The sequence below is a fragment of the Erithacus rubecula genome, assembly GCF_903797595.1.
Source record: "Erithacus rubecula genome assembly, contig: SUPER_Z_unloc_2, whole genome shotgun sequence".
NCBI lineage: Eukaryota > Metazoa > Chordata > Aves > Passeriformes > Muscicapidae > Erithacus > Erithacus rubecula.
In genome coordinates, this window is record NW_027635860.1 from 5,591,387 (window position 1) to 5,619,342 (window position 27,956).

At 37.9% G+C, this 27,956-nt stretch overlaps 1 protein-coding gene across 4 annotated transcripts; it reads right to left on the bottom strand.

The window, feature by feature from the left end:
• Positions 1–318: 318 nt before the first annotated feature.
• On the bottom strand, positions 319–26,989 carry HABP4 (hyaluronan binding protein 4). 4 transcript variants are annotated; one of them, XM_079330971.1, is made up of 9 exons: positions 26,892–26,989; positions 26,439–26,707; positions 15,909–16,053; positions 15,004–15,156; positions 14,735–14,806; positions 12,931–13,014; positions 6,171–6,339; positions 4,401–4,577; positions 319–3,371 (listed from the first exon to the last, which is right to left on the bottom strand). In XM_079330971.1, the coding sequence occupies exons 2-9, from the start codon at positions 26,689–26,691 to the stop codon at positions 3,315–3,317; spliced, it is 1,110 nt and encodes a 369-aa protein (XP_079187097.1). In that variant the 5' UTR covers positions 26,692–26,707; positions 26,892–26,989; the 3' UTR covers positions 319–3,314. The 4 variants fall into 4 exon arrangements, with proteins under 4 accessions (XP_079187097.1, XP_079187098.1, XP_079187096.1 ...); XM_079330972.1 differs by having other exon boundaries at positions 26,957–26,968; XM_079330970.1 differs by lacking the exon at positions 26,892–26,989 and having other exon boundaries at positions 26,439–26,850.
• Between the last annotated feature and the right edge of the window lie 967 nt (positions 26,990–27,956).

Genomic DNA, 27,956 nt, shown 5'->3' on the forward strand with positions numbered 1-27,956 from the left:
ATATATATAAATATGTGTGTGTGTATATACACACATTCAGGTTTTTATATGAATGTGTGTGTATATGCCTGTAACAGCTCTGGGGAAAAAAAGGAAAAATTATGTGAAAATTGTGTAATATAAGATTTAAAATAATCTTAATGGCATAAGTGTACTAGAGGCACAGATTTTGTGTTTGGGCCCAAAGCACACTTAAACCCCAAGGCCTGTTTTCATACAAAAAAAGTTTAGCCATCTGAAAGCTCATTTCCTATGGGCTCAAATGCCCAATCTTCCTATTTATCAACTCGGGTTTTTACTTCTGAGTATTTTTATTCATTCTTTGGTATTCTTATCTTGAGCACAGACATTTTTCTCCTCTTTCTTTTAAAGGCACTTTCATATTAATATATGCTTGCCAATCCTAAACTATAGTACTGCATATGATTCAACTGAACTAACTGGCATCAACACTATCACATATAAATTAAATTCAGGAATTTGCCTCTCTTCATTTCTTTGCAAACTTACCGCGACTCACATGAATCTAAAACTTAAACCTGAAATGTAGCAATTTTTCCTAGGCCACTCACTACATTAATCCAAAGAATAGCTGGTAGTAGTGCATTAAAAAATACCATGACTAAGATCTGTAACACAATTTAATCTCTTCTTAATGTGCATGCCATGTTCTACTAGTGTTTATGTATATATTTACACCTGCTGCCAACTGCTTTACATGAAGGCGTAAAGCTACACCAGGAGTGACAGCAGCAAACCTGTGCTTAACAGATACAGCTATTTTGGTACCTTAAATATGACAGATGACTGAGACAGAACTGTTATCACAGCTAGGCAAAGAAATTGCATCACTGTCATCACTTACAATTAATAATTTCTATTTCTTGGATATACCATCAACTATGAAACTGTTAAGCCATATTCAAGTCTGACAAACTGAAAAATAAAATTGTCACACATAGGTGCTCTAAGAAACTTCTGGTTTAAGCAGTAATCATTTATACTAAATGGCATTCTTACAAAGTTTTGGATTGGATGGATTGTATTTTTTAGTTTTGGTTGGTTGGTTTCTTCTGGTTTTAATTACACAGTCTTGTAACCAGCCTTTTTTCCTCTTAACCAGGAGTTTAACAATCTGCTGACCAAAAGTGGATTATACAAATATATTTTCACAAGTCCTTTAAAGCATTCCCCACAGAACTTATTTGGCATTCTGTTTTGAAAGGCAGATCAAAGAATAAACAGTAACTTTGCAACAGCAGGAAGAAGATTGAAAAATAAAACAACTCTGTAAGCCTTCCCAGAAAACAGTCAGAACTAACCTGAATGTATCACAGCAGATCGAGCCCAGTAGCATAACACAGCAAAGATTTAAATTTTTAGTAGAAAAAGGGTGTGTTACTTTTATGTTACTTTGTATGTTAACACTTTCCTTAGCAAAAAGAAGTCTAAGTAGAAGAGAAGGTTACATTCAAAACATGATGGGAAATAGAAGGAAGCCCTGCAAAGAAGCTCTCCACATATCTATGCATACACTCACACTGGCAAGTAAAATTATAAATAAAAATTTAGACACATTCTTCCCTGTCTAATGGGAAAATGGGAACAAGAAGGGAAGAACAAGCAAAATATTCCAAGAACCCCAAAGACAAAATCACTTCTAATCCACATTGATTAAATTGCCATTTTTGGCAGAAACAAACAACACTTGTAAAAAGGGCAGCATCAGGTAAATCTTAAACTGCAGTGATTTCAAGTAACACCTTGCAAACACAAAGTGAAGGCGTCATGCATTATTCCATCCAGTTCAGTCGCTCAAAAAGCAGTGGCACGGGTTCCTCTAACACCAGCACTTTGCTTTTGCACATTCTTTCTACTACAAGTCAGAGCATGTCTATGCCACTACAAGGAACTTTTTGAAGAATACAAAATATCATGTTATAGCAAATTGTCATATTATATTTAACAGTGTAAAAAAATCCTTTGGGCTGAACTACTCTGCAGACCATCTGTTTGGAACATATAGAAAAGAATCTTTCTAGGATGACTACACCCTATTTGAGTAAAGTCTTATAAATGAGAAAAGTCTTTTAAGATTATGAGTACTCTTAGAGCTTACTCCAAAGCAAAACTTTTTTTTTTTTTGAGGTATCCACTATTTGCTCTCAAATGAGACTGCCTAGAGGTGAGGCACAGAACTGGAAAACATGAAAGGTTTATAATCATCCGCCTTCTCAGTAAATTGAAAGAATGTGTTCAAGTTGAGCAGGCATTTGAAGACTCCCGTGAGGCTGACAGCTACTTCTAAAATGTCCAGAGTGCTTATCCTCTCATTTATTTTTGTTGTCACTTCTGGCACCATTTTCTTGTGTCTCTCAGATCCCCCAAAATGGCTCTCAGTGTCCCCTTGGACAGGAAACAGTTAGAAAATCTGGCTCAAGTATGTTAAAGCTGCAATGAAAGAACATTGCACCTCATCCCCAACATCACAAATTTCTTGGTAAGGCATGAAACATTTTAGTTTGCACTTGCTCCTGCTAAAACTAAAAGCTTCCTTAATAATTTAGTTCTCTTTAGATCAAAATTCTTATTTTACTTAATCTACAAAGTAATTGCAGACTATATCTTGTTACTAAAGTAGAAGTTATGGTTGGGTGTCAATTCAAAGCACCTGTGCTGCCTTGATTTTAAAGATCACTTCCTTTTAGAGAGATGTTCACTTTTTTTGGTGAGTACAGGTTGCTGGTTAGGGTTTGGGTTTTTCCCCCACTTTTATTCTCCCAGACTACATTCAAATAGCAAAAGCTTCTACTTACCACTAATTCTTAAAATAATACCTCAAACCCAAACCAGTGTGCACTTTTCTTTATTTGCCAAACTGAGTAACTGCAACTTGCAACTATCTGAAGTATACACTTCACCCAAAGGAAACAGCTTTTAAATGTACAGTGAAATTGAGTCCCAGCTGTAGATCGTGTTGTACAGTTTACATTTCACTATGGTGTCATGGAGACCTTGATACAATCTCTATATATACATTTTTAAACACTCTTCCCTTTAATTTCACTTGAAGCCTAGTAGGGAAGTACTGTAAGCCTTCCCATAGGTTTCACAAATGGAGGCAGACATTGGAACCTGTGACAGGATCCCAGTCCACCCATATTTCCAGAACCCAACTCTATCAGCAGACAGTGCAAACACCCAAGCAACTTTCCAAAAGGAAACAAACAGGCTTCCTGAATCCACACCAGCACAGAACTGGTCTCTTCATAGCTACAAAGTGACTTTCAGATATCGCCATTCATGATGAGTCTTCAAGCTAAAGCTGGAAAATCCTCAGGATCATCAGGATTTGGAGCCACAAGCTGCACCTATAAAGGAAGTTTTATAAAAATGAATGCATTTCAAAAATATCTGACAGCTATGTATACATATTTTACCCTCAAAAGGGTTCATTCTTCTATTCAAATGCCACTACCACTAAATGCTACTTCTCAAATTGTATCCATCACTATCAAAAACTTTTCAGACTTTTCAAACTTTATCAGAACTTATTTCTCCTATAATTTCTTTTCAGTGTGAATGTTTTTATAATGCTGCCTGGAGAGGACCAAAAGGTCACAAGTTCAACAAAACTTAATGAAGAAAAAAGTAAAGCAGCCTCAAGCAAAATACTGCATATATTTAGAAGCAGAATTATTACATTTTTATATTCTAGAACTACTGAACATATTGGGTTGTAATTTCAATCTCTCTGATCTGTTACCATGAAGAACCTTTTTCTTCCAGGATAAACAAATGCATCAACACTTCGATATTATTCTGAAAGTTCCCAGTCTTAAAGCATTTTAGTCACAGTAAAACTTCGGTTAGTATGAAGAATAAAGATGCCATTTTCAAGTGTGCAAATGCTTTTGTCCCCCACAGGAAAAGATAAGTGGAAGTATTTACAACAGTTATATTGAAGACATGAATCATTCTGGAGGATCACAGATTTACTGATCTCATTATCAGTAATCATAGTATTACTGTATCACACTGAATTATTCCAAAAAGATACAAGCCTTTAATTATTTTAATTACTTCCCAATTTATATCAAAACTCATTGCATTTTTTTTCTCTAGTTACCATTACAGCATCTAGTAATCAGACCATTTGAAATGCATGTGTTAAGAGTTCTGAGCCTGAATCAGTATTTAATTTCAAGTAACATAATATGGGCCAGGAACCCAATATGCAGAAGAACATACTCTGAGATGGGAATTAAAATCACATCTGTCACTACAGAAATCAAAATTCCACACAAAAAAGGGCAGGACACACACAAACACCATCAACAACAAAAAACAAACCAACAAACAAAAACCCAAATAAACAACAAAACCACAAGATCCATTACCACTACTTCTGGTCGAGGCCCTGTCTCTTCAGATCTTCTGCCACGACCACCTCGTCCTCCTCTTGATCCACGGCCAGGGCGAGGAAGACTCCCAAAATTAATATCCAGCTGAGAAGTTATATCATTCACTGGCTTCCGAAAGACATGAGAATCATCTTCAAAGTCCTCTTTTTGCATCTAGAGAGAAGATATGATTAAAGCTAACAGTTTCCATGTATGAGCTTCTCCCCTCCCTGACACACATTCACACTTACATTACAGACTAAGCAGCAGATGTACCAAGATATCATCTGGAGTAGAAGATAGGCCTTAACTTGTACAGGATTTTAACACAGATGAGGTAACTGCAGCTTCCCAGATGCCTGGGATAGTTCTTTGCTGGCTCAGATATTCCTGGCAACAAAAGTTTCCATACCAACTCCATAAATACTGAAGAGGTTTGTCAGGAATATAATCTAAGAGGTTTTCAAAGGGACTAGAGCATCAGACCTAAGCTACTTACTCCTACAGTTATCTCAAAGTAATGGATAAAAGGCCATACCAAAGCTCCTTAATCAGTGTATTCATCTACATGCCTGCAGCTATGAGATTACTGTGTTTTAACTGCATGCACCTAATAGTGCATGTCAGACTACAGCCCAGCATAATTTTAATGGGGACTGTAGTAAAGATAAAGTATGTGAACTCATCCCTTACAGTGATGAATCACTTATTCAGTACCTAATTCAGGGATTTCACTTGCCTGTGCTACACAGTTCTTGTACCTCCTGTTCTGTGTTCATTTTAACAAGGTCTCTTGATACTACCAGAACAGAAACTTTATGGGAAAAGGGAACAGAAGCTTATATGTATTCTTCACACACCTGTATTCTCTTCTGAGTCTGTGGAAAGTACTCTCTCTACCTCTATCACTACCTCTCACAGAAAAGAAAGAAGGGATAATGGCATCTCTGACCTAAAAAGTCTCACTAGAAAGAATGCGGACTCAATGATCTAACGTGATTAAGCAAGTTTTGATATTAACATAACCAGAGAAAAGATGTGTATTCATAAATTTATGTAGACTTCAAGGATCAAAATTCCATTGTGCTAGACTATATGCACATATATAGTGATCCATAAAAATCTGAAATCTAAGTAAACTAGAATATGTGAAAGAAGCTTCCCTTCTCTCCTCCGAACTAGTAGTTCTCCCTGAAATTTCAGTCTAAATATGACCATGGAGTAAAATTTAGGGGAAATGGGGAGCAGGTGCACACTACAGCACCATAAGATCTGCAAGTTAGTTAAGAAGCAGGACCTGAAAAAAACACTCCCTAAAAAGAAAAATTCATATTTCCAAGTGCACAATGAGATTACATGCAAGCGTACACTGGAAAGCAAGCTAAACAGGATTCAAACCGAGGAAAAGAAGTGTATAGAAGTGTAAAGTAATTTATAGAAGAAGTGTATAGTAAATCAAAAAGACTCATTAATCAAGATTTTTTACCAGCATTACTAGAGACCTATACAGGTGGCAGCAACTGACCCATAATGTAAAACAACTTGGTATTGCCATGTTTGCACAGAAAATAAGTGGAGTGATCAGAGACAAACTGAACACACAATTTAAAGCCAGTTTTGGGGCACACGTCATTGCAGTGATGCAGCTTAGATACTGTTTTCTTTCCTATTCAGATTATACTAAAACTAGTAGAAAAAAAACATAGAGACCTTTTCCTAACCCTGGGCATAAAGGAGACTTCACAGAATTCCTGGGGCAATGCTTACATTATCACTATATTTTGACTTGTGAATCACCACTGCTTTGGAAGGAACAGTGGATTCTGGCTTCCGGATGTTGAATTCAGGCTTTGGTCGATTCCGCTGCTGAAGATTTTTCCATTCATCTAATGTCATTTCTTGAACCACTTCTTCCATTGGCTCTCCTTCAACAGGTCTAGAAGTTTACAGTTTTAAAGTAAAAACCATTAGCTTGCAACATTCCAGGATAAGCAAGAACACTTATCTCCAAAGTAAGGACACTAAAAAAAAACACTTAGAATGTTTCTCACCAAATTATTGTCAATTTCACTTATTTCCCACATTAACTTTGTGCGATAGTTTTACATTAATGTAACTTAGACTATATATTTATGCATTCTTTGAAATTAGTCATATGAACCAATGCTGTCTGCAGCCTCTTGTATTAGTACTCACCCAGTCTCATCCTGAATTCAAGCACTTAGATTCTAAACAAAACGATTCTGTCTTTTTATCTGGCATATTGTTAACCCTAGTTTAACAGTGGATCTACCCCTAGCAAATATAACCACAAAAAAAAAAAAAAAAAAAAAAAAGCAGCACACAGTTTTAAAACAATCCAATTGCATGGCTTCATTGCCTCATACTGCATAATGAAGATATGATATTAATTCATGTTTCAGTGTACCTTTCAGTCATCAAAATGACCATCATATGATGACCACACCATGGAATCTTCCAGGTAATTATTAACATTTCCTTTGTCAATTTCACAAGACGCTTCATTGGAATCTTTTGTCAGATATAGTAACAGACAAGCAGAGAATATTTATCACTTGGCAAAACCAGATTAACCCTAGTCAAATTTTTATTTGTCATTAAGGACAATAAAATATGTTCTAGAAAAACATATGGAATACATCAGAGGCTGTCTTGCATATTTTTGAACTGCAAACATAAAAGCTTTTATGTCTGTAAGACACACGGAGATACTATAAGATACATAAGTAAAAAAAACTTTTCTTCCACTGATCACTGCTTGAGTACTCTTCTGCCACTTTTCTGCTGCTGATTGCAAGAGGCCTGCCCAGGACAGCAGCTTTTAGAACACTAAAGGTGTATATTTACTGATATCTTCAGAAAGCTATTTCCTACTAACCAGCAACACAAACAGGGAGCACAACTTCCTAAATCACCATAATAACTGTCTACTACATAAACAAGTTAAATACTATGAACAACAGGAAAGCCCACACTGATTGCTCCAAGACATTTGAGAAACCATTTCTCCTTACACAGAAAGCTGCTATGCTTTACAATAGCAGTTGGAGCTGACTAAGTGCTTCCCTACCAATGACTTTTCTGGAAAGCCCCTTCATTAGAAGCTGACTAGTGGAAGAATGCTGGATTTGGTTTTCCTCATTCGGTCAGAGTTCTGCAGTCCTACCAAATAATTATAATTTCCCCAATGTAAAGTTACAGTTTTTTGGTGCAAGTTGGAATTTTTTTTTTTTAATCATGGAAAGATGCAGAGCCAAGTGACAACCAGTGACTGTGTGCATTTTATTTTTAAAGTTTTACAAGCAACCTATTGGAATACACCAATTTTTTTGAACTGTTCTGTACATTATAGAACTAGCCTATATAGGAAAAGGCCAGGTCCCTCTTCTTACCTGATTCTACAGCAAAGCATTCATATTTCTTGCCAGTCAAAATTAGACATTATTTTGCTAAACACTCAGCATATAACTGGGAGAAGCAGAACTGAACACTAAAACAATCCTTAATTTTAGTTCTAGGATTAATACAGTCCTAAATTCACTTCACAGAAGAACAACAAACACAGAAGTCCTGTACTACACGCCTTGCCATCTGACATGCCTTTATGCCCTATTATTTTGAAAATTCCTGCTTTATGAACCAGAAATTCAAGGTTAAAGACTAGTAAGCAGTCTGTAGTTCCATGGTCACAACAATTTGAAACTGTATTAGAAGGACTGTTAAGAAAAACAATAAATAGTAACTGAATTACATAAAAAGGATACTGGTGAAATAAGCAATTGCATCTGTAAGAGCACTAAGAACACATAGCATCCAAAACATTTCAATTAGCTGTCCTCAAAAGTACAAATAAGAGTATAGATAACTTTTGATCAATTATCTGAAGCTTCCAATTTCGGAATAAGTGTTAGAAAAACAAAACTGAGGCATCACAGAGAAACATAAAAGTGTCTCTATTAAACTGGTTTAATTTTTTCCTAACCCTCTCAGTAAACTGCATATCTGAACTTGGGGAAATATTTTTTCCGCTTCTCCCATGAACCTTTCACCACATTACAGAGACAATGTTTCAGTCCGTGGCAAGAGCTGCAGTAAGATACAGAACTGACAGCAAAAAGGACTTAAGACCTAGCTATCAATATTTCAATTTGCAAAAGAAAACTAAGAATGTTAGTAGAAGTTTAACAGTGTAAAATAATATTTACTGCGTTTTCTATGACACAAAGATTGTACAAAAGGGCAATAGTGCAAGTATTCAAGAACACTTAATGGCTAACCATTCAGTGGTACAAGATGCTAAAGTGACCCAGTGATTTGAAAATAAGCAACCAAAACAACAATCACCAGAAAGTCCCAAGAACACCTAGAAATATACACTCAGGCAAAAGCATCAGCCATCCAAGAACAGAAAGAAGCATTAATAATGCAGAAGCTCTGAAGGAGGGACCCCAACTCCCCAGATTGTGCAGGAGCATTGCAGTCAAGAATCTGTTCCTTCTTCAACAACATACTGTGTATGAGCTACATCAACAGTTTTGTTTGGAACAGATGTTAATTGCTGGTTGGGTGGAGCAACATCTCAACTGAATTATGTCTTCTGCATGGGAACAGGTGAGAAGTCTATAACAGCACTGCAAAACACAAGCCTAAAATACATTATGTACATGGGAAGCCTTTAAGATGTGCAAAGGAAATATAAATAATGCTAAAAAAAGTTTTGCATATCCATGACATTAAGACAACACATCCAGGAGACAAAAAAACCCTAGAATAGCAGCTTCTATTTTTCTAAGTGTTAGAAAGACTATAAGGGGACACTGAAATCTTAATTAGCAGAGTACATTAAAATGAGAAGCTAACACTAAAATTGATCATGCCTTGGGCCCGAAAGACCCCTTTCAGGTCTAAATTGCTATGATTGTAAGATAACATGAGGACATTTGACCACACAGCAACCTGATCTCTCAAAAAGCAAACAGAGCTATTGCTTTGAAAACTACACATACATCAGAAGCACACACTTGCCAATTCCAAGGCAATACCTGTGGATTTACACAGCAAATATTTGCTTTTTTCAACTGCCAAATACAGTTTTGGTTTTTATTGCAAAGGATGGTTTTAACTGCTAGGTTATTGGCAGTACAAATTTGTTTAGGATGTCAAGACTCCCAAGGGGAAATACCTATGAGTGAAGCACAGCAACAGAAACCTGTATGCCACATTTTGGACAGAAACTCAATTGCAGTAAGTAATCTTGGACACCCAGCCAGCACAGAAGTGTGTTCCGTACATTATTTTCTACCTTCTAACCTTACACATTTTTAGTAACTGCTTGGTGTGCATTTTCATTAATCAAATTAATAAGCTCCTTGGCACACCAGCAATCATGCTTACAAAACACTGCAGACAACTAAGCACAACCTCTGGACATCGACAAACTGAATCCACACTGAAAGTCCTATCAAGTCACTAAATGAGAGCTTTCAGTAATATTCCTACAGCTTCAGTGTCTCCAATGGATGGAAATAACCCTTTAACTGTGCCTTGATTACTGTGCATACAGTGAACAAAATACATTTTCTTTCTACCAGAAGAAAGGCAAATGGAAAGGAATGCCATTTAGCTCAGCTATTCAGCTATTATTTTCATACCATTAAAGATAATGACAGAAAGTCTCTCTCCAGTCAGTTTTTGTATTATTCAGCTGCACAAAGCAAACGCTTAGCCAACTTTTATCAAGAAGTCAATGACATGACGCTTTCCCACTAAACATTATTTGTAAGAGCATTATCACCAGTTTAGAAAAATTTAAATTTAAACAAGGTAGGACCAAACAACAATTATACAAACTGCTGTGGAAGAAAAACACTGAATCAAACACTTAGGAAGCTGTGGTCCGATCTATGAATAGTATGTCACCATTAAACAACAACAAAGAACAGTAAACAATAAAACAAATAAACAAATGAGATAAATAGCTAAAAGATCTTGAAGATAAATTGTTAAAGCTTCCTAATACATAACCAGAATGACACATAGCTCCACCAAAAAAGGAAAATTATTGTGTGAGAAAAAATGTAAGAAAACCCTGTACTTAAAAGATTAAATACAAGCTTTGCAAATACCTTTAGGAATAGGAATTGAATAGTCCATGTATTTCACTGAATAAAATCAAAAAATGTGATTTGAGTTGGTCAACACAAGTGTGTTACATTATTTGGACTGTGAAGAAAAGTTCAACCCAAAGCAGCTATGAGGAAAGTTTATTCTGTATTGCCTGTGTATTTTACGTAGGGTCGAGTTTAGGTTTTGCTTTTGCAGCACGCAAAACCCGCATTAGCATGCAGTTTGGGATGATGTAACTAGAGATAAACATTGCTGATAATTCAAGAAGATTTGAGGATATAGGAAAAAACCTGTTTTCCCACAATACTCTGCAAATAGAAGTTCAGGAATGGCAAAACAGAGTCCTAAAGACAAGACCCCATAAGTGACAGAAGCTCATAGAACCTCTTTTGCAGAGTTCCATGGAAATTAGCCAGTACCACATCAGAAAGCTACATTATTTTTCTATTTGCAATTCTAAATGAAAACACAGCAAGAAAAAGAATGAGAAAAGAAACAAACCCAAGTCTTCAGTCTCCTTCTCAATGCAAGCACACACTGCAATAAAGCAGTAGAAAATAAATGGTTTCCTTGTAGTCGCTGCATTTTAGGGTCAAAATGAGAAAGATCCTAGCAGCAGCCCAAGCAAACACACAACCTTTTATAATATTGAGGTTGTAGCCAAAAGCAGAAGGCAGCCTAATTTGTGTTATCTGAACAGTAGGGGCAACCTAACCATGCAAATATATCCTTTAAATACATCCCGAAGCCTGAACACTATATCCTACAAGCTTTTGCTTTTAAACATTAAAACAACAAGAATCCCATCTTGTTAAGGTGTATGCCTTACAACCATCCCCAATGACCTAGGCACTATTCACACAATGCCTCCTGTTTTAAGATACAGAGGGTCACAAAGATGACAACCCCCAAAAGGTAAGTGCAGAAAGATTTACACAATTCATATTTTGTATATAGATTTGCAAGCCTTTGGGACATTATTTATTGCACTGAAATGAGTACAGAATATAAAATTGTGTACTTGTAGGTTACTTGCTTTTTTGAATAATTTGAATTTCAGTGGACTATGCCTAAATTAATTAAAAAAAAAAAAAACAACCCAGGAGTAAAATCTCCAGAAAGGCTCCCAGTCTGAATACCTAGTGATCTCTAAGGAAGATGAAAGAGTTAAGAGTTTGCCAGAGGCCTTTTCCATTGTACACACTTCTCATGCCTTAAGCTCTTTAACAACTGATAATTGGGACATATCTACAAAGAGCATGAATTGAAGTAGAAACAAGTACAAGTATGAAACAAGTAAAGGTACCAGCAACTGACAAAATCAAAAAATTTTAAAAGCTGAATAACTCTTTTCATATTTAGCTAATACAGTGCATTTTTGCCAGTGTATCTACACTGCCCAGCTGATACAAGTTAGCCTAGAAACATTTTTTCTTGTCCTAAGTCATTTGAAGACAGATTTTCCCACATGTATATACCTTTACTATATATAAAAACCTACTCTAAAATTAAAATAATCAAAGCTACATCAACTGAACTTCTTACACAGCTAAACAACTTGAACATATAAAACAGGTTTTGTCATCTAGTTAGCTTTATAATTAAGAAATGAACCCATATCACTAATATCTGGAGCTGCTTTATGAGGTAAAGAAGGCTTCACAGCAACAGAAGAGGTTGACATACTGCAGTGACCATCTTTCACTCATTAGGAGATATGCACCACATGCTATTTCATTATTCTTTAAGTCTCTTACTTAGACACGACAGTTCAGTTATTTTTCTTAAGCCAATGTTCATTTATTTGCTGTGACACTGATTAGAATGAAAGCCAGAAGTGGCACATGTCTCTCTCAATTTCTCTACTTCTACAGCTCACTGCATTTCCAGAAAGTTTTTCCAAGTACTGCTATGGCCTCTCATACCTGCATGATACTAGTGATTGGTGAATACAAACAGAGTAGGTCAGTGTATTTTAAATGCATTTGTACAATTGCATGGGCACCTTGAATACCTATTCTGAAAGAATGTCAAAAAAAAGGTAGCTTCTACTGTCAGACAAAATAAATCAGACAAGTTCTAAATGAGACAAGTTAAAAAGGTAAAACATAATATATAGCTTGCCCTTAAATTATCACCAAACCTTACGAAGTTAAGCATCACTGTGCAATTAAATGCAATTGCCAACTGTATAAATCAAGCTTTAGTCAGAATTAGGGGCGTATTTTCCATACTCATAAATATAAGACAAAGTTTCTCTATTTTTAAATTCATGCAGTTGCGAAACTTCATATTTCAAATGTATTTCTCAATACAAGTACATCAGTAAGAGTTAATTGTTTCCTTTGCATTTAGAAAGAAAATATTTGTCTGACTGTACTTGCTCAGAGGCTCTCCTTCCAATGTCCCTGGCTGTTCAGGAGTTTCCACAGCCTCTTCCATGTATGCAGTCTGTTCCGTCCCACTGAAACAGTAAGCAAACAAACCAAACAAAACACACACAAAAGACAAAAAAACAGTCTTCATGAGTCACACTGGAAAAAAACCAAATCAATACACTCCTCCTTTTACCAGAATTCCTTGATAATAAGAAACAAAAAAAAAAACAAAAACACCGCTCTTTGATCATAACCAGGAAAACATACTAAGCAACTAGATGAGCAAATAACAAAATTAGTAATATTGGGGAAATATAATTTCTATTTCCTTTAAAAAATAAAGCATGTATGAAGATGGAAATTCAATCATGAATACTAATCAAGATTAACATTAGTTCTCAGTAGAAAGAGATATAAGGGGTTGCCTTTTTGCTCCTTTAAAAGAACTAAAGTTTGCATTTTCTGTTACACAAAATTTTATTCACTTGAAAGTGACAGCAGGAACTAATTTTCATTCAGTAGCAGGCATACATATTTAAAATTAACACCTTTTAGCTTCAATGCATGATTAGCACAATTAGAGCACAGACAAGCTTTCAGAATTGTTCAGAGCTTTAATTTTATGTCACTTCTACCACATCACAACATTAGGGTAAGCTCTGATGCTACTGAATTGGAAAAAAAAACCCACCATACCTTAACTAGGGAGAAAATATGTCAGGGCAAATAAATACCTTGTAAGTTTATGAAGCCTTCCCTGATATTCTACAGAAGACAGTTTTCTGCTAGCTAGTTTTGTACTATCAGTTCAGAACAACCTAGCCCATCCTTTGAAAAATGACAGTACCTAACCAATCTACTGTTAATATGAAATCCTGTATAAGAGAGAGACATTAGTATAACCTTTCAGAAGAATTTGGAATATCAAGACCCAAAAATAATTACACACCAAGGCTGTATTTTTTAAACTCTTAGCATGATTGCCCAAATCTATTAAGCTTTAAAACTCAGATTTCATTTTAAAATAAAATGTTATTTTTAAAACAATGTGTCAGTGAATTTGTATGTGGCCAAAAGCACTACCTTTTCTCCACCCTTTATCAGCCTTCAATTAAAGAGTTCTAGATGTATATGAGAACAAAAGCTACTGGAAAGAGTAACATATTGCTAGGTGCAAGGAATGGACAAAAGCCAACATAATCAGTAAGGTTTTAAATCTAAACAGAAACAAGTACTACTAAGAGATATACAGAACTGAATGGAAAATTCCTGATTTTTTTTCACACGAAGTAGCCATTAGCACATTACACTACTGATTTTTCCAGCATTTTAAAATATACTTCAGTGATACAGTCAGCTCAATATTACCTTCAGAGCTACAATGAATTTTACTACAGTTTTGCAATTTAGAAATTATCTGTAGAACTTCAGAAAAGAGACTGGACTCTAAGGCCAGTAATAGACTTTGAATCTTAGAACCAGCATTTTGGAGCAATTCATTAAACACCAGAGTCCTCTTACTTGACTATTGAGAAAAGTAATAACTTATTCCCATTAAAAGACAACTCAGCTCCAGTCAAAAAATTCTGGCAGTCTTAAGTGAAGAAACATCACCATGCCTTTGCTTCAATTTGATCTCACCATCATGAAGGAGCCAAGTTAAGAAAACTAAAATTACATTAATTACAACAATAATAGAAAGCAATGCTTATAAAGCTCAAAATGGACATGAAACTGATGAAAATGATGATCTAACATAGGCCACAGAAAATTATGATCTATAATGGGCACAAGTATATGACATACCTCGCATTATCTTTAATTGTTCTGCAACTGCGAGCTCCACCTCCTCCCTTTATGTCATCTGCTTTCACTCCTCTAGAGAAGAAAACAGTTCCATGAGTTTAAGAGGGTTTTTTCTCTTTTTCTTTATGCCCTCAAACTAAAACCAGTATTGACTTTTTGCCAGCCAACCTGGATATAGTAGAAGGAACAGACTACCTAAAAGACACTACTGCAGTGCTAACTATTATTTACTTGTGTACCAGGTAAGAAACAACACACAGAACACTTACGTTTTTTCATTCCCACTTTGTTCTCGTTTTCTTCTTTGGTAAAATCCATCAAAATTTCCATTTAATCCACCACCTCTTCCTCTACCTCTCATTCCACCTCTTCCTCCACCACGACCTCTTATTGGTCTTTCATAGTCTAATCTTTCCACTGGTCTAAAAAGAAGATAATTAGTCAGACATTTGTTTTTATGGAACAGTTAACAAGAAAAAATCATATTGTTGTATTTGTGCAGCTGGAGGACATCAGTATGCAACAGCTACTGAACAGTTTTTTAGCATGCATCTTCATACAGCACACACTACAGCTGCTTTGGTTTTGTCATTAAAAATGGACGAACTGAACACTGGAGGAATTATTACAGCACACAGGAACAGAAAGATCAGCAGTTATTAACACGGAAAACATTACAGAAATTAAAGAAAACGTTATAAAACTGTCATATCTTCATAACTTTATCATGCAGTAGCTCTACCATCTAAACCCATATTCATATGCAACTCCTAAAAATTTCAGACAACTTGTTAAACACCAACTATCGTGGTACAAAATAAAAACAGCCACTTTTGGAAGCATTAAAGGATTAGATGGAATATTCTAGCACTTATGAAGAAAACAAAATCAATATGCATTCACTGTCCGAGCAGTAAGTTCCAACTTGGAGCCTCCCACATGCTCTGCAAAGCTTGATATGAGAGCTAAGAAATGAACATTATAAAGATGCTACTGACTAGGGGGTACATTTTCAGATCTTTACATCTTTCAGTCTTATATTTCTAAAATTCAATTAAAATGTTCCAGTTAAAACCCCAAGGAAGCTGAAACTACAGCTCTGACAGGCATGAAGTAAGCAGTCTTGCAAAAAACTTGCACACATCCACCTTAGTCCTCTCTGCAGGATATATACCGTTCCACCGAGAATTCCACTTGCCTTTGTGTTCCATAGGGACGGTATTCCCTGAAAGAAGGTCTCCATTCCGTTTTGTCTTGTTTCCCTTCTGTGCTTCTGTTGCTGAACCCTTGTTCTCCCTGTCTGGGTGTTCGCTGTAGTCCTACACAAACACAGGCAGGGATTACTGACAGCTCAATAGCAACATAACTGGAGTTACCGAACTACTGACTGAAGTGAGTTGGCTACAACTCCAAACCCAAGTCCACTAAAACACTAAAGTCCTTATAGCTGATGTTGCCAGATACTGATTGTTTGAGAAATGCACTTATTTTACCTTCAGTATCGCAGAAAAGGACAACAAAAGCTGTTTCTTTCATGTTTTCAAGGATCACAAAAGTGTAGTATAGGATGTGGTGGAGAAGCTTCAATGAAAAAGACTAACTGAAAGATAGCAGCAGAAGCAATGAAGGTGAGGGAAAGAGAAGGACCCCTTACAGACAGGTGTTGATTGTGAAACAACACACCTCCTGCCAGATGAGCTCAATTTAGAAGGCTAAGCCTCCAGGTCCTCTAAGCTCATGGCCACAGTACCAAAGAGCCAGTAGAGGGTCACCTCCTCACACTGCTGCTCCACGGAGGAAAACAACATTCAACAACACTAAAGGTCTCTGAGTTCAGGTGGCAGAGACCAAAAAAATAAGTAGAAAGACTTCAACACCACTAATGCCACAGCACAAACATATTCCAAAATAACATATATTTAAGCTTTTTAGAGTTTTGTTCAGTCATTGTTGGGGTCAAGGAGGATCAGGTTGGGCAGAATCAATGGAAAGAAATTGTCAAATATAATTTAAAAACTGAATAAACTGAAGTTTTATGCTCAACTTGTACACATCTAGCAGAAGATTAAGGTTCTTTATGTGCTTACTTTCTCATTTTCCCAAATTTTGTTCTTTATCTGGGACCAAGTTTTCCAGAAGCAAGCAAGCAAAACTTTTTGTCTGATAGGCTCTAGATCAAAACCAACACCTTTGTTAGACAATAGTGTTTGTCTAGCAAGGAACTATAAGACTGATCTCAAACAAAACTGAGCTACCATTTCCACAAGAAGAACCTGTGGAATGCTGAGCAGATTACTGAACTCAGGTTGGTGGACAAGTGACAGTCCTGGCTACTGTATCTCTTTGCTAGATCATAGAGAGAAAAAAGGTCATTTCACACCACAATATTAAGATGCAAATTAATTCACAGCCCCATAGAAATGCCCATATAAGAAGATTTTTGATAAAAGCTTAGGTGGTTAGGATGAAGTCTAATATCATTTGTCAAGAGAAATCTTCAACAAACTATCCAATTGGTGAATAAACCTTTTTGCTATGCAGGAAGAAAAGTCATATTTGTACAGAGAAGATGGTTTTATATGTGGTGCTAAGTAACTTCAGCTTTGCTTTTCTTTAAACTAAAAACCACTTGACATAATACATTTCAGTAATTCTCATTTCTCAAGGTTTGGAGTTACTCGAGCCTTAGAGCAGGGAGGATATTTGCATTACCGAAATTATGATGTAATCTCTGGATAAAGGAACAACTTTTGAAATCAGTTTCTGAGTAAGCTTCTCAAATCAGGGCATTTTAACAAAGCAAAATTATAAAAGATAAAGAATTGTACATTATGGGGAAACATCTGCTCTAAACACATCTCAACTACACTACCAACTATGTAAGTGTTAATTCTAAACTGGAATCTTGCTGTAGAAAAAATGACTACTAATTTCTGACCTCATTTTAGTTATTTTGCTTGGATTTGAATGCACAACAATGCATAGAAGAATATGGTGTTCTTTATTTTTTATCCTCTCATTGGCTATCAGAGGCCTTAGCTATCTTAAAAAGATTCCTTTGGCAAGAATGCCAAAGTCAGAGACACCCATCCCTACATACTTAGTACTAACCTCAATTTCACCTAAAGATTCAAAAAGCTCCTTATAACTAGCAAAATAATGCCAAAAAGATGTAGAAGACATTTTAAAAAGATAGTGTCTCATTCTGTTACCCAGTACCACTTAGAAGTATTTCAAAACAAGTCTTCTTTGCCAGACATGTCAGTGTACAACATGTCAGCAGCACTGAGCATACTGGATGGAGCCATCTGTTCTACTCCAATTTCTGTGCAAGGCTATTTCACTTTGATTCTAACAGGTGGCTTCATTTACTGCAGATGGATTTTAAACACTAGAAAGACTATGTTATACAGGTAGTAAGTGCCACAAAAACATCTTTAATTGGTTTGACAGATGTTAAGTAGTGCACTAAAGCAGTATGCAGCACCTGTATCTCTAGCAGGACAAGCTGCCCTCCAGGCAGAAGTTTGTGTGATCTGTTTGTGAATAAGCACAAAAAAGCAGCCCAGCTTTCAGCTCTACATATAAGTGCAAACAAAACTGAAGCTTGGCAGCAGTGCTCACATAAGCTATACAATTTTAATCCTCTGCCACATGTATGACTGAACAGGCTCAGTTTAATTTACAGAGCTCAAGGGCCACCTACCCTTTGGGGGGCAAAAAAACAAGGCATTGAGCCATCTTGTATACCACTGACATAAATGCTTAAGGAGCTGGGGTACACTTTGAATGCCTGCTCAATAACTACCTCTCCAAGTACACACCAATTTTGTCTGCTTGCTCATATGCATAGTCTGGTGTACACGTTTTCTTCAAAACCACAGAAAAAAAAAAGCTTTGAAGCTCTCTGGGTCATCTACCTCAGGCCTTACAAACATAATTCTGAAAGCTGAAGATCACTCTTTCCAAGTTACCTAGTTTAGCGTCTCTTCAAAGTGTTTTTTGTGTCTTAACATATGTCAGTAATGCGTGTTCACTGGAAAGCCTGCCCCACATTTTCCACTTTACCACAGCTTCCCTGGATTGTTACTACATCAGCCCTGTCTGTTGGCTAAGTTGCCTATCACTTTACTTTCTAAAGCGAGGAATCAGAAAAGAAATATGATGTTTAAATTGTTTCAACTGAGCTAGCTTTTTTTTTTTTCCTCTCAGAAAAAGCAGCTGAGCTATTATTAGAAGGAACGAACCTGTAAATACTAAAATTACCAGGTACTAGAACTAGACAGTGCCAAAGAAAAAAAACTCCGCTTTATGAGACATTGTTTAAATCATACAGAGCAAGCATACTTAAGTAGTTTTCACTTCCCCACAATAATACTTTAATATTAGTTTTGCTAACACTGCAGTACTTAGATAAGAAGACTATCTAGAGAAATGTTTTTAGTAAGTATGTAAACAGAACTTGCAACTGGAAAAGCAGAACTTGTATTTTGATAACCTGCATCGCTTGTTTCCCAGACACTGGATATCTATGTATTAAGAGACATGTTTAAAACAATGCAGCAAAATGTAGTTGCTTTTCAAGTGCTGCTGTCTAGCTCCCAGCAAGTTTCTCTATCCATATCATCTGTCCTCAAACAAGTGTGACATTTGCTTGAAAAGAGATCTCTCTATGTTTTGTGGCTCTTCACTGGGCTGTACTGAGAGAGTGTGCTCTCACCTTTTTTAAATTCTTCATTTTAATTTTTTTTTTTTGTAGACAGCCTTGATTTCAGACAAACACCACAAGAAGCCCAGCTCACAACTGCTATCAGTGACTATAAGCAAAAGTAGCTGTTTCTTACAGTAGCTTGCCGTTTCTCCCTCTCCTAATGTAAGCAGCATTAAGATGTGATGGTGGCAGCTGGCATGCAATTCACAAGCTGAGGGAGGTAACTGTTTGCAACCAGCGAATGTGGAAGGGTCACATTGATAGAAGACTCCCCAGCATAAGAAGAGACCTCTTACAAACCTGAGATATGGAATTGCATTTGCTGCCTGAATCCATATACCTAATCATTATAGGAAGGAGTGCAATCACCAAAAGCTTACAAAAGAAGCCTAAAATACCAGAATTGTTGAAAACCACAGCCATAAAGCTGTGGAGTAAAATAAGCATTGATGTAGAACTGATAGCTTGAGCTTAATCCATAAATAAAATGAAAAACAAATAAACAAAAAAGCACAAAACAAAACCCACCCAAACACAAAAATCAAAACAACAAAAAACAACAACTACCCTTCTCCCCCTCCATGCCCCCGCAAAACAACAGGGAGGAAAGCCCTCCAGTTTTGAAAGACTAGCCTTCTTCCCAGTATACTTCATAAGGACAAAGTAGATCCAAAATGTCCAAATTGGGTCCAAGGCTACAGTAGAAATACCTTGACCAAACAAAGCAACAAAGAAAATAATTGGAAGGAATTTGTTAGGCACAATAGGGTACTTGAAGACTTCAACTACCAGGGCTAGGGCAGTTAAGTAAACCATTGAAAGAAATTATCTAGGCAGATAGAGTGTAATTGGAGTCTAGAGAAAGAAAGGATTTTCCAAGCTGTAAAAGGAATATTGGCAGTAGGTCACAGAACTGTGTGTGTAACACAAACTGATTATTAAACAATGTGATAGACAAACGTTCTCCCCTTTAAAACACAAATTATTCTGAATTTGAAATCATTAATTTCATTACTGTTACTTTAAAAGGATGTCATGTTTTGAATTCAGCAACTCTACTATTTGTTCCTTCCAACAGTGAGCCACATCATGACTGCTACAAGATGTTTTACTCCTGCCAGGTATGGACTGTTAAAATCAGCCTCTAGAGACCTTAAATCTTATACTGTTCACCAATGGATCTTCATACTATGTAAATGGAAAACAACACAGAGGCCATGCTTTGCTGAGAAGCTTTGAGGTGCTTCAAACTGAACCTCTACAGCTCTTGCTGATGGCCCAAGAGGCCAAATTAACTGAATTAGCAAAAGCCGCCTTGCAGTGACATGACCAGCAAGCATCACTATTTATACTCAGTCGAAATTAGCTTTTTGAGTGTGTCATGCAATGGGTATGCTATGGAAAAAATGAGAGTCCTTGCCTCACCAGAAAATAATATTTCCAACGGATTTTAAATCCAGATTCTGCTGGTACCTATTAAGTTTTCAAGAGAAATTTTTGTAGCACACTTTTGAGCTCATACAAAAGGCTCCAACAAAATGCAAAAAAAAAATACCCTCAAACTTGTAGTCAGGTAAGTTTATAATAGCCTGAAGCTTAGGAAGAGCATACTTTGGAATATTATACAATGTTGGGAAATAGTCATTGCCAACATCTAAGGTTGTCATCAAAAGCACTAGTGTTTGGCAAGCAATTACACCCAGGACCAGCCTCTTGGAGAACAATGGTTGACCCAGTGTGTTAAATAAATGCAAAAAAGCTTTAGTGGGGGGGGGGGGTGTTAAAAAAAAACAAAAAAAAAGAAAAAGAAAGAAAAAGTTTAAAAAAAGTGTATGCTCAATAATATTACTGAAATATTACAGTATTTTCACCAAAATCCAAAATAGAACCTAAATGGAAATGTCACACACCCTCCTACTATGTACTTATTTTGCTGTTAAAGCTTTAGGATATTACACCTGTTACTTGCAGTAACACTGTATGTGACATTATAGATAGCAGTTAAATGCTTTGAAAGACCTCAGGAGCTCTTTCTGACAACAGTGAGAAAGCTTAATAAAAACAAAGGGAGGACTGTTGCAGACTGAGTTTAGTTAGCTGAATTCTTTTACCTAAGTAGTTTTGCTTATCATAAGCAAAGTGCTGAAGTTTTTGCCACAAGCTGCAAACTTTCACCTTGAAATGCTGAATGAGTCTTGTACTACTGTTTAGCTACAATGAAAGGAGGATCCAACACCAGTGCAAACTAGAAGATTAAGAGGACATGGCTATCATCAGAAGCTGCAACAAACCCAGACAAAAACAGCTTCAGAGAAAGCTGTGATAATGAATGAGAAAATGTGATAATGAACAAGAAGACGTCAAAACAAAAATCACCAGTGGTGTAAGAGGTGCATGCAAGGTGTGTGAAATGTGCAAAGAATAGATGCATAGGTCTTAATGGTATAAAATCCCAGAAATTTCTTTGTTCTGGGTCCCTCTGGTGAAGCAACTAGTTTGAGCTGCTCTTCTTACAGTACAAGAAAACTATTAATGTTTTTTCCCCAGAAACTGGATTAGGCAGAGACTCAGCTGTGGGAAACTTAGAGTGAATAAACTTCCTTAACAACTTATACGTAGACAATTAAATCTTTCTTTACAACAAAACTTTGTAGCTGGAATCAGTAAAAGGTAGTTCAGACACTCAAGCACTTATTTTGTTATATTTTGGAGTGTACAAAAATTAAGATTCCAAAACCAATTTCATTTTCTCACCTTTAAATGTGTGTGACCATGTGATTCTAATACCAAACTTCAAACAAATAATTTCATTAATTAAAGCACAGCTAATTACATGATTTGCAGCAGAATAAGAGTATTCCAAAATACAAAAAAAACCAAGCTTCAGCTATTGCAAACAACACACAAGAGAGACACATGGAGTTCAACTCTATCCTGTGGCATGTTGTTTTCATGTGTGCCAGTACTTACTGAATTACACAACTGCTTACCACAAGCTTCCTCTAGACAATCCTTACAACATTGTAGTTGAAAGAATACTATCAGGATAAACTATTTAAAAATATGAAAATTACAGTCAGTCTAAGATAAAATTCCACAGAAACTTTCCATGCCATTCTAAAATCACAGCTAAAAGCTCAAAAGTACAGTATTTAGGAACTATATATAAATGTTACCAGAGTCATCATATGTATGAAAGAAGAAAACCTTTCAGAAGTATTAGCAACAAAGGTTTAGAGATTTCAAAAGAACAGCGAGTATTACTGCATGATCAACAAATTTAACTTTCCTGGACTGGTAAAGAATGCAAGCTCTGCAACTGGGCCTTTTGAATAAAGAGCTGGCAAATGCAGTTCAGTCACTGTGGTAAGAATGAACCGAGTTAACATCAAGTGGTGCAATTACAAGGGCTGCAAAACCTACAACCACCCTTTACCCCAATCCTCAGCCACTACAGTCTAAAAATCACAAAACAACAGTCAATGGAAGAGAAAAAATACACCTTTAAGGCCAAAAGTATAGGTTTTGGTAGATAATTAAACAGGAGACCATTTTCTCCATAAAAAAAAACAAAGCTTAAAAAAAGTTGCATCCTTACAGTGGTATCATTTCATAATAAATAATTTGGATTCTAAAGGTCAAACTATCGCATTATCTGGCAAAGTCCTCTCAGGAGGTTTGCTTCAAATTGAAAACATCTCCAGAAATTTAGTAAAATCTGTTCTGAAAAACTCTGTGAAGAACTATATTTTGAAAAAAAGCTACCTTACAGAACTTTCTGACTAAACATTACACTCAAACATTAAAACATAATACCACAAAAAATCTCTGACTACTGTAAAGCTTTTTATATTGCAAGATAGAAGACTAGATGTGCTTGAGTCTTTCTAAAAACCCTTTTTTACAGATTCAATATGCTTAAGAAATAATACTAGAATAAAATAGATTGTGCAACTTAACAAGACTTCTTGTAGTCCAAAAGAGCAAAACACCCTAGCAATTAGATAGAACAGTCTGGAGGGGTCCAAAGGAGGGCTTATGAAGATGATCAGGCTGCAGAATAACCAAAAGAATCAAAAGATGGCTATGAAGGTTGATGAGTCTGCCTTATGAGAAAATACTGAAGGAGCCATGTCTCTTCTCCCCAGACAAGGCTTCATATAAGCCACATCACAGTACCCCAGGTACTCAAAAGACTACAATGATAAAGGCTCTCTTTACAATGAGCCCCATGAAGGTGAGTGGCTACAGTAGGGACAAGTTGCACAAGAGTAGATTTCATCTGTGTTAAGAAATTCTTTCTGGTGCTACCTTACACTGAGATAACCTCCTCAGGGTTAAGCCTCCATCAAAGAAGGCTTTCAAGATCTAACTGGACAAAGTAGCAGATGGGCTCTTCAAGGGTGCCCTTCCTAGGAAAGGTGGAACCAGACCATCCTTTGAGCTCCCTTTCAACATGGCCTTTCAACCCTGTTCTGTGATGAGATGATTCCAAGAATACTAGTACAATACAGTGAATTCCATCATTTCAACTGTAATAACACCAGAATCTGATTCTGCGGTTCACATGGGTCTAGATGCTATTTTGTGGTGTTTATTCACTACTAATTAGAATAAAGGTAGAGATATCAGGGGAAAAATATCACTATGAAAGTCTAGAAATAAAGTCTTAAGTTTGGTGTGTTGTTTTTCTTTTTTTTTTTCTTTTAATTAAAAATCAAGCAATTAGTTTAACAATGTAGTAATTTTAATCACTATTATGTATTTCCTCAAACAAAGGTGTACTCCTCTAGAAATGCACATATATTATTAGAAGCTTTATGCCAAACTGCAGGGGTCCAAAGACATTCCCCATAGGTTGGTCATTCTCAAATACTAAGCTGATAGCCCCCTGACCATATATGAAGTCCAGAAGTCTTCTGGTTGAACCTTATGCAACAAACCAACTTCATATGGCCCAAATAAAGAGCTGACCCCTCCCTTCCAAAAACCATAAGATTTTCCTCTCAACATGCCACTTGCTTAACATTTGTCAGCTACATCATACATGCATTTACCCTAACTCAGAGGGTTCTCTGCCATTCAGAGCAGACTGGCTAAGACAGAACATTCAAAGGAGGAACACACAGTCAAGACCAAGTCTTGACTGTCCACACGGTTTTAGCATCTTTAGCATTGTACTTTTGTAGTCCTTACTTCCTAACAAGCCCTAGACAAAGACAAAATCCAGAATAGATGCTATGTTTAAAGAAAAAAGTGCATTTTTAAATACAGAAGAGAAGTAACTCTACTTAAAATAAATCTTAATGCCCTTTCACTTAAGGGTACTACAGTCAGCTGTCCTTTCTTCATTTTAAAGCAGCCAGAAATTGAAACAAGGTGCACATGCCTGTGTTGTCTCCATATGAGAAAGTAAATTTCTTAACACCAAGGCTGTAGAGAAAAATCAGAGATACTCCTCAGGGCCACTGTGTATTGCCAAGAGTAAAGACACCTATAGGCAAGCAGGAGGTAAAGGATGGTCTTCACATACTACCATGCTCCTGGTAAGTTACTGATAACTGTCAGAACTATTTCATCAGAACTTGAAGACTTTGCTTTTCACTGAACAGACTCCTTCAACTTCTGTTGACAACCACAGTAAAGCAGCCTTTAAACAAAATAAGCTGTTATAGTCTGAGTATTGGTCTTAGAGATCAAAGTCACATAACTGCAGAGAAACCTCAAAAAGACTAGTCTCATGTAACTGTCCAAAAAGACAGTGACAACTTGTTGATATCTTCCTCTACAAAGGTGGTCATTATCCAGCACATATTTACTTATCAAAAGATTCTCTCTTCCACAAACTGCTACAAATGCATCAACCAAATGCTGTTGGGAAGAGCATAAGACTGTAAGGCTAAGCAACAGAATTGGCAGCACTGGCAACAACTTGACAGAGCAACAACGCCAGCTCAAAGGCCTTTACCCAGGGCACTAAAACACACAGTACAATTACTGTGAGTTTAACGGGAGCTTCTATTACAGGAAGAAAATACCTTAAGAATAAACTATGTGTTAGGCTTCATTGCTTCCTGCAGGAGAATGGGAATTTACAACTCAAGAGGGTGAAACCAGAATCTTCTGCGCAGAGATTCTCAATATTTGGAAACAATCCACCAGTTCTGAGACACTTTAGATACTGAATTCAGCAACCTGAACTCAACACCGGGTAAGGAGTAACAATCAGAGTCACTAAGATAGAATAATCAGCTCCAAATGCAAGGAGCTATAGCCCACAAAGCTTCCAGCTGCAAAGAGGACTGTGACATACTTTTTAGTACAAAAACCAACTGACTCCCTCTTCCCCCAAGTAATATTACACATTAAAACCTAGCAGCTGACCATTTCTGAATGAACACCGTGCTGAAGAGTTATCTCAGGAAATCAACTTTTATTTAAAGACTGGTTCACCAATGCAAGCTCAAGGCAAGATAAGCACAGACCCCTGGAGACATTAGAACCCTGAAGACACTGAAAGCGCCAGAAAACTCAAAGGTACCGAGAATCCAAGCCTGGAAACTTCAGACACTGAAGGATACCGTCCAGGGTGACAAGCAAGGAAAGGCAGCAAACGGGATGCTAAACCAGCATGAAAGCTGCAGATGCCGCAGCGCAGGAGTTAATGTTGTTGAACTTGTCTCTTGGGAATATCGTTAAAGTTTTCAAGCAGATATTCAAAACCCTTCTCGGCTAAGAGCGCTCCGCAATATTGTGTCGGGACGGTGACCAAGCGTCACCGCTTTCTCTGAGAGGACTTTCAGGCGCGCTCACCATGCCGACCCCACCAGGAACCGAGTTTTTTCGGCACTTCGGTAACACCGCTACCCCCGCCACGCCACGGCTGCCAAGGGGTCGGTGAAGCGCGGAGCCCCGGCCACCGCAGGGCCGGCACCGGGCACCGCAGCGCCGGGAGCCTCCTTCGCCGCTCCGCCCGCCCCGCCGGCCGCGTACCTGGCTGCGGCGGCGCCGCAGGGGAGGCTGCCGGGGAGCTCTCCGGCTGCTTGCGCTCCTTCTGGGTCTCCCTCCTGCCGCCGCCCACCCGGCCGGCGGGCACGGCTCTCCTGGCGACGGCCGCCGCCTCGTCGCGGTTCTTCCTCTGCTGCCGGCGGCGCTCGGCCTCGTGCAGGACGTCGAACGGGTCCGACTCGTCGTCCAGAAGCTGGTAGAAGCGATTGGCCACGGAGCATCCGAAGTTCTCCTGCATGACGGCAGCCACCGGGCTGCCCACCAGCCCCGTCATCACCCGCTCGGCCGCCTCTCCTCCCCCAACCGCCCCCTGTCCGTGCCCCGGCGGCCGCCGCGCCCCCCACCCCCCGAGGCTGCCGCCGCTGCGCGAAGCCGAAACAAGGGGCACGCCGGGGAAAGCGGCCCACGCGCCGCCTCAGAGCCCGCAGCCCGCCGCACCTGCCCGCAGCCCCGCCCCGCCGCGGCCGAGCGGGCCCAGCGGCCAATGGAGCCCCCCAGAGCACCCGCCGCCGCCGGCGCCGCCGCCAATGAGCCCGCCCACCGCCCCCACGCGCCACCGGCGAGTAGCAGAGCAGCCAATCGCGGCGCGGGGCTCCGCCCCGCCCCCATTGCCCAGTTGCGACCAATTAACGCACAGCGCCGGAGCTGTCAGTCACACCCACTGACCAATGCGGTACGCCGTTCTGTTAGCCGGCTGGTGTGCGCCCCGCCCTTGCGCCCGGCGGGTCCCGTCCCGGCGGCGCTCCAGGGTGGTGCTGTCCCACCCACAGCGGTGTCGGCATGGGCGCAGAATAAAACTAATTTAATTTGACTTAGTGCCCTTTCAAGTTTCAATTTCATTCAAGAGATCACAAACTGTTTTGCATGGAATTAATGACAGTAAGTTCAGGTAATTATTTGCTCGCAAAGAGCTTTACAAAATCCTGATAATCGAGTCAAATCTCACAGGCTCTGAAATGCTTCAAATTAAAAGCAGAAAAATTTAAGTCAACAAAGGAAAAATATAATTATTTCTACACAGTTCTTCTATTGTAAAATGCAGATACCCATAATTAACAAAAAATTATTGAAGAAAATTTCAATAATATGATGAAGTAATAAAATACTGTATAAGAAATGTTTACTTAGATCAACTATACTTGCTCTGAATTGTTGGTTTATTTTGTAGAAAGATTAAACTTCTTGTGTTTTCAGCGCAAAGAAGAAGCTGGAAAGCCACTTTGTCCTGTAATAATCTGGAGAAAAACATTAACACCATCACATCACAGCATATCAAAAAATTCACCAAATCTTCGCAGATCATTTTGGTGTCAATTGCAGCATCTACCTTAGATCTCCTCAGCACACATTGTATCCAGAAAACTTATTAAAAATTTTAGAGATATTTTTATTTAAATAGTCTACAAGTTGGAATCAAAGTTGTGCTGTACATGAAAGATGACAGATGACCATCACTGGTCAGTGCCATTGCTGACTCTAATGCCCTTGCAGCTTTAATAGGTA